This window comes from Guillardia theta, assembly GCF_000315625.1.
Source record: "Guillardia theta CCMP2712 unplaced genomic scaffold GUITHscaffold_4, whole genome shotgun sequence".
NCBI lineage: Eukaryota > Cryptophyceae > Pyrenomonadales > Geminigeraceae > Guillardia > Guillardia theta.
In genome coordinates this window covers 122,668-130,955 of record NW_005434670.1, presented here as the reverse complement: position 1 = coordinate 130,955, position 8,288 = coordinate 122,668, and the positions used below count along the sequence as shown (strand labels likewise).

The 8,288-nt window shown below is 51.6% G+C and overlaps 3 protein-coding genes across 3 annotated transcripts in view; 1 reads left to right on the top strand and 2 right to left on the bottom strand.

Annotated features, from left to right (window-relative positions):
• GUITHDRAFT_160747 (hypothetical protein) overlaps positions 1 to 2,665 on the bottom strand; it is a 4,049-nt gene extending 1,384 nt beyond the window's left edge. Inside the window, exons 1-14 of the mRNA XM_005840859.1 lie at positions 2,411 to 2,665; positions 2,299 to 2,353; positions 2,190 to 2,246; positions 1,983 to 2,039; positions 1,647 to 1,694; positions 1,476 to 1,586; positions 1,207 to 1,323; positions 1,119 to 1,161; positions 1,025 to 1,071; positions 806 to 865; positions 674 to 758; positions 455 to 574; positions 215 to 268; positions 86 to 169 (exon numbers count right to left, since the gene is read on the bottom strand). Of these exons, the coding sequence (XP_005840916.1) occupies positions 249 to 268; positions 455 to 574; positions 674 to 758; positions 806 to 865; positions 1,025 to 1,071; positions 1,119 to 1,161; positions 1,207 to 1,323; positions 1,476 to 1,586; positions 1,647 to 1,694; positions 1,983 to 2,039; positions 2,190 to 2,246; positions 2,299 to 2,353; positions 2,411 to 2,610 (1,020 nt within the window). The 5' untranslated portion in view covers positions 2,611 to 2,665 and the 3' untranslated portion in view covers positions 86 to 169; positions 215 to 248. The remainder of the gene's footprint in view (positions 1 to 85; positions 170 to 214; positions 269 to 454; positions 575 to 673; positions 759 to 805; positions 866 to 1,024; positions 1,072 to 1,118; positions 1,162 to 1,206; positions 1,324 to 1,475; positions 1,587 to 1,646; positions 1,695 to 1,982; positions 2,040 to 2,189; positions 2,247 to 2,298; positions 2,354 to 2,410) is intronic.
• Positions 2,666 to 2,830: 165 nt separating this feature from the next.
• Positions 2,831 to 3,583, bottom strand: GUITHDRAFT_150095 (hypothetical protein). Its single transcript, XM_005840858.1, has one exon. The coding sequence runs from the start codon at positions 3,551 to 3,553 to the stop codon at positions 2,927 to 2,929; it is 627 nt and encodes a 208-aa protein (XP_005840915.1). The 5' UTR covers positions 3,554 to 3,583; the 3' UTR covers positions 2,831 to 2,926.
• A 1,709-nt stretch (positions 3,584 to 5,292) lies between these two features.
• Positions 5,293 to 6,100, top strand: GUITHDRAFT_100184 (hypothetical protein; the record flags this gene model as incomplete). The annotated part of the gene is made up of 6 exons (XM_005840857.1): positions 5,293 to 5,396; positions 5,446 to 5,545; positions 5,593 to 5,634; positions 5,688 to 5,839; positions 5,887 to 5,916; positions 5,968 to 6,100. The coding sequence occupies 6 exons, from the start codon at positions 5,293 to 5,295 to the stop codon at positions 6,098 to 6,100; spliced, it is 561 nt and encodes a 186-aa protein (XP_005840914.1).
• Between the last annotated feature and the right edge of the window lie 2,188 nt (positions 6,101 to 8,288).

The following is an 8,288-nucleotide window of genomic DNA, read 5'->3' as shown; positions in this document are numbered from 1 at the left end:
GAGGAGGAGGAGGAGGAGGAGGAGGAGGAAACAATAATTTGATGATGATGAGGAGGAGGACAAGGACAAGGAAGAAGCATCTGACTTGATCTTCGTTTGCCGCAGCTCTTGTGAAGTTGTCTAACAAGACTGCAATGACAACATTGAGGAGGATCATGCCTGTGATAGTCTGCGAGGCTTTCAACCTCCTCAGTCAAGCTATTGTTTGACGTACCGAGTAGGAGAAGAAAAAGGCTAGTGTGCCCTGATCAAACTCGTTTGTCCCAACCTGCACATCACGAGCAGTTGAGAGCAAGTCAACTTTATCCTCATGGCTCTTTTCCTCATCTCACTCCCTTCCCTGTCCTCGCCTCTTCTTTGCCTCGCCCTCCCTCCCTCCCTCCCTCCCTCCCTCCCTCTCTTCCTCTCTCTTTTCCCCTCCTGCTCCCTTCAGCCGCCGCCGCCCCTGCATCACCTCGCACACTCCCGTGGGAACTCCAGGAGGGTTCGGCGAGCCGACGGCTTTCCCGTCCTGCATGCACACGTAGAAGAGCGACCTCGCGATGTCTGACGCCCAGCTGTCTCCCGTCGATACCTGCCAGAGCAGGCATGACGAGGAGCAGGAAAGCAGGGAAGGCAGGGGAGCAGGGAAGAGAAGGGAAGAAGAGAGGGCAGAGGATGGTAGGGCATTCACCTGGTACATGGTGAAGAGAGACTCGTGCAGGTTTTCGAATCTCTTGTCTCGGTTCTGGTAGATATCGACAGCAAGAATCGCATAACTGAAAGGAATGCTCACAATCTTGGCATCAGGTGTTTCAAGACTCACATGACTATGACGACAAGCAGCACCAGGACAGAGTTGATGACGGGAAGAATCGAGCCCATGCTGCATCAGGTTACTCAACTTGTTGTTGTGCAAGGAGACAAGAAGCAAACATGGCGTTGAACAAGACTCTGAGAGAATGAAGCTTTCTGATCAGCCGAGCCTTGGTTGATCAAGAAGAAAGCTTCTCAGATGCGAGCATGTCGATTCAGCTGCCCTCACCGCTCTGAAGATCCTCAGCACTCGGAGGGAGTTGAAGAGGGGTATATCTGCACAAGGAGGTGAAGAGCTGGAGGAACGGACAAGTGTGATCTACTGATCTGAGGCAGGAGAGAGATGAGGGAGACGCTAACGACAACCTGCCGACATGTCATGAGGCATCGTGACAAGTCAGCATTGATCACCAGATCGAAGATGTTCCACGAGTCTTTGAGGAAATCTCTCATCCAGTGTGACAGCAAGTTGATCAAAAGCTCAACACCAAAGAAGACTGTGAAGATGAAGTCGATCACCCCGAACACCTGCAACCCTCCAACTTCATGCTCTGAACGCATGCCAGATACCTCACGTATGCAAGTTGTGTGTCGGCTGCGGGCACCAACTAGAGAGCGAGGGAGGAGGGGAGGGAGGAGAAGTAAGTTGTACGACTGCAATCAGAATGGACAATAGGTACCTGGGCTTCCACTATGTTTGACACGAAGTTTAACAGGATAAAGATTGAGGTCATCAATTGAAAGAAGTATGCATCGTAAACGCTTCTGATAAACTTGCGGACTTTTGAAAGCTTGAGGGCATCAAGGGTAAGAGCAAGATGACAATCAAGTATCAACACACAAAGACTTACTCTTGTTTCTGGCTTTTCTCGTAGGCTCTCGATTCGAATCTTTGATTCCTATCACACATCAGCCATCACATCTTTCCTACCCAATTTCACTGCTCAACCTCACGAAGAATCGACACCCAACTTTGCACGTCATGCGCATTGTGAGCTCGAATGTGAAAACTTTTTCCGTTGTTCAATCCACCAGCGATTGTGGTCACTACAAAGTGATGTTCATGTTCCTCAGGAGCAGGCGCTTTCTGAACATGGCTGGACTGAAAAAGTTTTGAGATCTTTCGTTGGATATTGTTCTGATTGCAACAACAAGCTTCACGCGAAGTGCAAGCGATGTTGTACTACCTTGGAAGGTTTCTCAAAGGCCCTGGTAATGTCTGCAATTTTTGCTCCATGCCTCGCCTGTGGATGCTCAGGAGTGATAGACAAGAGTGAACAGACAGAAAGACATGCATGGACGAGAAAGAAAAGAATCGGAAAGAAGAAAACACTTGTACAGAAACAAGACCGAGACCAGGAGGTACAGGATGGAGCAGTTTGAACATTTGGGACCTTATCGACGACCTCCTTGACACTTGTAATCTCATGCACAGGTATAACATCTCGTATCTGGTAAAGGCCGTCAATGAAACAGATCGTAGCAGTCATCACAGCAAGCAACCAGGCTATGATCTGGTTTCAAAAGCAAGAACTCAGAGTGTGTGAGGATAGCATTCCTGTGGAGGGCAAGTCAGTCTTGCAATCGAGTCGTTCATCCTATCGAGTTCCCTCACCTTGCCTGCCAATTGTTTCTCCCCCCAGCACATAGTTTCAACAGTTGACCCTGCTTCTTCACCTCTTCGCTCTTGGTAAAGATTTCTTCGAACGATTCTCCTCCGCCAGCATTGAAGTAGCTCATCCTGCTTCTAGATATCGAGCTGACATCACTCCCACGCCTCCCATACACAAGAGCGGCAGACACGTGGGCGTTCATGATCGGCGATCAGTCCCACCACTCGGTCTCACTCCATCGTTCCCTCCTCACTAGGGGACCATCGGTCTCTTCATATCCGGCCAAAGTTAACCTGTCCTTGACCCCACCCTCCCGTTTATGGTCAATCTTGTGGTTTACAGGGGGTGGAGGTAGTGCTTCCGTTGTAGGACCGGAAGGCGGAAGGGAGGAGGAGGAGAGGAGATGATGGTGGTAGGAAGATAGAAGGTAGAGACAGTTCTACTGCTTGTAATGACATGGCCATGTTCACACTATGAGATATCCATCTTCATACTATGAGATAAGGAGCTGATCGAGACTAACACTCCTTTGAGATCGTTATCACACTAAGTTTCTTCAGTAGGGACTGTCTGATCTCAACAAAGATCGACATGATTTTCACATCAGTGACAAGCTCCCCCATGATGCCCCAGCAGTTGTAAGTATGATCGCAGGCGTATACAATCCTTCGAAACAATTCTTGCAGCTTCTTTGACTCCGGATCGTCGATCGTCTTGATGTTGTCTATTAAAGATCCGTATCGAATCCCAGCACGAGAATGAACGAAATGGCTATCACTGACTACAAAGACTGAAAACTTCTTCTCGCAATAGTGACCCTTTGCCGGACTCGACTTGGAGCAGCAGTCAGGAAGCAAACAATCACATGGAACTGCTTTCATGCCAATAGAACGGACGTTTTCATCCAGCCATTCCATGGTCTTACATTCAGAATCCTCCTGGGCGGCACCGAGGCTCTGACAGTCAGTGCACCTGCACCCCAGCCTCCTCGAGAGCTTCTGTAGCCAGTGATTCAACTTGCGCGAGTTGTACACTGACCAGAAGAGCGTCCATTGCAGCTCTCTGTTCTCTTTCTCGTACTGCTCTGTCTGCCAGTCGACCATCACCGTGGCGACTCTAGCAAAATCGACAGCTGCAGACGTCATGGTGTCTTCAATGCAGGGTTCGATGAACCTGGAAAAAGGATTATTTATCAAAAGTATCAAGGGGCAAAGTATCCTTTGATGAATTAGGATTATTTATCAAGATTCACATTCTGAATGATGATGTGGCGTGATCCATTATCGAGGAAAGACCTTCGACAAAGCAAATATGATTGTAATTTCGGTTTGCATGAATGGAAAATTCACAGGTTAATTCAACATTGAACAACCTCAAGATCACCCACCATCATATTTCTCACATATAATTTGGGAATACGGACGTAAAGAAGGTTACTTCTAGACGCTGGATCTTGTCACACGCAAAGCAACCAAAACGGACAAAAAATATCATGGTTGACTGCAGATGCCTAGATCATAAGGAACACAGAGACGTGAGGGACCAACAACAAGGAAGGGACATGTTCTAGAGGATACGAAGCCTGAGGTCAGAGACGGGAGGCGGGGGTTTGGGGGAGCGAGGAGAGGAGAAAGCATGCGCATTGTGCCTGAACTAGCCATGGCGGGAGTTTCTCCCTTGTATTAGCTGAACGAAAGTGGGTGGGAAGGTAGTAGGTGCAAGGGGGTACTCATTTACTATAGATACACAGGGGTACATAGAAGGGACAGGTAGGGGTACATTTAATTTGCAAGGGGTACTACATTTCGTTTGTAAATACTCAACAACGTTTGGTACTTGGAACGGCCGTGTAGAAACGTTGAAACTTTGAAACTTTGAAACCTTGAAACTTCGAAAATTTGAAACTTCGAACCTGAGAAGTTCAGACGTTCAGACGTTCAATTTCATTCGAATCAAATCGATCCGATTGATTTTTTTCTTTTCGCCTTGTGCCGACTCCGAGGCTCCGGTCGCCCACCTCCCCCCCACCCTACCCCTACCCCTACCCACATCTACCCGTACCCCCTACCCTACCCCTACCTTTTCCCCAAGTTTTCGGATGAATCACTGTCCTCAGGCGGTGTGGTGGGTCCTCACCCTCAAGTGCAAGTGAAAACCATTACGATGGGGTCTGAACGGAATGCAGCCGCCGGATCCCACAGGCGACAAAGAGTCATTATGAAGGATGAAGCCTGAGGGGCGGCAGAGATGAGCTCTCAGACTGAAGGAAGTTGAGTTAGTCGAGCCTTCGGCCGAATGCCTTACTACTTGTGACTAGGATGTTTACAAAGACAGGTTACGAAACAACTCCAGTTTGTTCTAGTGGGTTGCCACGAAGGACACTAGGAAAGAAAGCGATGACCATTGTAGTATGGTAGTGACAGTCACGACGTAGGCCCGAGGTGTCAGTGTTGTAGTGAGTCGGAAGTTGTACTGTGTGCTGCCCGGCCTTGCCCCCCTCTGCACTGTTCTGGATGAGCCGTTATGTAGGCAAGACTAAGAGCTGCACATTAAGAGAACCATTGACAAGCTTGGAGAGGGTTGATGAACAAAGGCCTCGCAGTCTGAGCGCTCATAAGGATCAGATTGAAATGTTGGGCTGAGACTTCAAATTAGATCATCGGATCTCCTTCAACTTGGATCATCGACGCGTTACGGATAGAATGAAGTAGAGAAGCCATCATGAGCACTGAAGAGAAATGCGCGAGGTCTGTCACGCCCCTTGTTGACGAATCTCAACCTTTCTGCAGATGTCGAGAATTGGAACAAAAGCTAGAAGAAGCACAGCGAGTATAGACCTGACAGCTCTTTGACATGAATGAAGCTCTTACGAACCGTGAAACAGATGCTGTCTCTTCGGTCGAATTTGCATGGCGACGGGTTGTTGCTTATGATGGAGATGCAAAAGGGTCACAATGAGGCCATGGACGTCCTTCGAAGTCGTGTGAGGTGCACCGATCATGTTTGTGCTTGCATGCAAGGTGAACCTGCTGCACAGGTCTTTGGAGCAGGAGATCGAATCGAACAAGGAGGATATGAGCGCAATCTTGCAGATCAAGGATCAGCTGCGGACAAGAAGCCAGGAATGTCTGGAGCTGGTGAGGTCCTTTGGCTTGTTCTTGCCGGAGCTCACTGCTACTACAAGAGCACAGCGTTCGAAGAGATCGAGAAGGAGAATGTGGAAAGTGTGAGGACTGATCTGACAAGGCAGCCCTGTTCTGAAACTCAAGCTCCTCGCAGCTCGCCATCGCAGCCCAGGCGAAGCAGGCGAGAGAAGATGCGGAGCGGCAGCTTGCGGAGGAGATCAAGAGGCACACAGTGGAGAAGAACGAGCTGGTCCGCCAGCTGAAACAGGAAGAGAGCAAGGGAGAGGAGGGAGGAGCAAGTAACGTGTAACAAGCATCTCCCCACAGGCTCTTCTTGAGATGCGGCGAGAAAGGCAAGCGAGGATTCTGCTCAGCCATAACAGGTGAGCACGTCCAGCAGCCCAGCAGTGTAGCAGGTTGTCACGTGCCCGCAGTCAGGACGAGAGCGCTACAGCGTTCGAGCTGGTGGCAGTTCTCTCGAGCCTCGAGGAGCGCTGCAAGGCGAGTGACTCTGCTCTCAGCTCTCCTTCTTCCCTGACCCCAGCTGGTCCAGAGCTTGTCTCTTGAGAATGCTCGGCTGGAGGCAGAGCTCAAGGCAGCTTCTCGTCGGAGTCAGCTGGAGGAGCAACGAGAGCCGTCTCTGAGCTCTCCGGAGCAGAGAGGAGATGAGGACGAGACAGCTGATTCCTCCTCGCGGGCGTGTGGGGATGAGGCGACCTCCTCTTCGCTAGGCGGAGAGAAGTTGGTGTCAAGAGCATGAGAAGGTTTACGTCAAATCCTCGCACTATCATCGCAGTGCCTCTTGTGTTGATTCTTCTTCTCTTGCCCTCCCTCTGCACGTGCGGCACTGAGGCCTCTAGGGACGGTCCCAGCGCGACTGTCCTGTCGAGGGGTTGACATAGTAGATTCTTCCTGAGTTTGGGTCCTTGAGCTCCTGCCATCCTGCTCCTTCCGTCAGATCCTGACAATACGGAACCGCCTCGCGTTCCTGGGGGGAGAGGTTGGACAGGGGGAGGAGCCGGCACGGGAGGAGGGGGAGGAGGAGCCATTTGCAAAGCGGGAGGGTCCCACTGTGTTGTGCCCGCCGGGCTCAACTGAAAGGAGAGCGTCAGTGGGGAGGGAGGAGGGGAGGAGGAGCAGCGGCACATAGTAAGCTCGGCCGGTAGCGTCCTGGAATTTCTTCCAGCCTGGAGGAAGAGCATCCTGCGCAGAGCATGAGATCAACTCCAGCAGATCCCGAGCACCACCGCCGCAGCTGTAGGGACACGTCAGATGTTCTCACGACCTGCACATGGGAACTCGAACCTGGAGGAGGAGGAGGAGGAGGAGCGGCAGCGTACTGCGGGGGAGGAGCTGGTAAGAAGGTCAAGACCAATATGATGTTGAGCTCAGGTCATGTAGACCAGAGTATGCTGGGGGTAGAGCAGCTGCCGGTGGGGAGCGGAGTAGCCTGGAGGAGGGGCGGAGTAGCCTGGAGGAGGGGAGGAGTAGCCTGGAGGAGGAGCAGCTGAAGGAGGAGTAGGAGAACGAAAGGGAATAAGTGTTAAAAATAGTGGCAACTTGCTGCATATTGGGCATGCGGAGTACCTGGAGGAGGAGCAGAGTATGCCGGTAGGGGCGCCGAGTAGCCAGGAGGTGGGGCAGCTGAAGGAGAAGGCAATGAAATTGGAATGGAAGGAAGAGGGCCGGGAAGAGGGAGAAGGAGGAAGATGAGGTTGAGAGGGGAGGAAGAGCGAAAGTCTTCAGCAACGATGGCCAGTAACACCACTTCTAGGCATACCTGGAGGAGGAGCCGAGTAGCCTGAAGGGGAATAGAAGGGAACGAGGAGGAGGAAGAGGAGGGGAAAGGGGAAGTCTTCAGTAATTACTAGCATCCCCCAGCACTTGAGACATACCTGGAGGAGGAGCGGAGTAGCCTGGAGGAGGAGCAGCTGAAGGACAAGAGAAGGGAAGGCGAGAAGAGGGAGGGGGTGAGGAGAAGAACAGAACAGAATTAGGTACAGCGATGGTGCTACCTTGCAACATATCGGGCATGCGGAGTACCTGGAGGTGGAGCAGAGTATGCTGGTGGGGGCGCCGAGTAGCCAGGAGGTGGGGCAGCTGAAGGAGAAGGCGACCAAGGAAGAGAAGGAGAAGAGAAAGTCTTCAGCGACGATGGCCAGTTACAACAATTCCATGCACACCTGGAGGAGGAGCCGAGTAGCCTGAAGGGGAATAGGAGGGAACGAGGAAGGGATGAAGGGGAAGGGGAAAGGAGGAGGGAGAGGGGGAGAAGGAAAAGAAGTTCTCAGCTCAATTTACAAGTCTGAGCTCAGGCAAACCTGGAGGAGGAGCGGAGTAGCCTGGAGGGGGAGCGGCTGGTTGGAGAGGAGCTGGGAAGAAAGATGGGATGGGAAAGACGAGGAAGGGGAAAGAGAAGCGTCAGAGTCACCTTTCGGGCAGTTTGAGGAGGAACATGGGAAAGTGGGGAGAAAGGATCGGGGAGAGACATGATTGAGGAGGAGGAGGAGGAGGAGGATGAGGAGGAGGAGACCGGGGAGGGGGGGGGGGGAAGAGGGAGGAGGAGGAGGAGGAGGAAATGGCGGATAAAGTGGTTAAGATTTTGACCAAATGGAAATAGTTTGAAACAGATGGGGCTTGCGCTTTCTCCCTTTGTGAAAGACCCATCATTCACATCCGATCTCCCCCCCATAGGAGAAACGGTCTTACCTGCTCCCACCAAGGGAGCCGAGATACTTTGCCGGCTTGGAACGCA

Bases quoted from the DNA above. Each gene is read 5' to 3' on its own strand.
- GUITHDRAFT_150095 (XM_005840858.1), bottom strand. From the start codon at position 3,553: ATGACGTCTGCAGCTGTCGATTTTGCTAGAGTCGCCACGGTGATGGTC.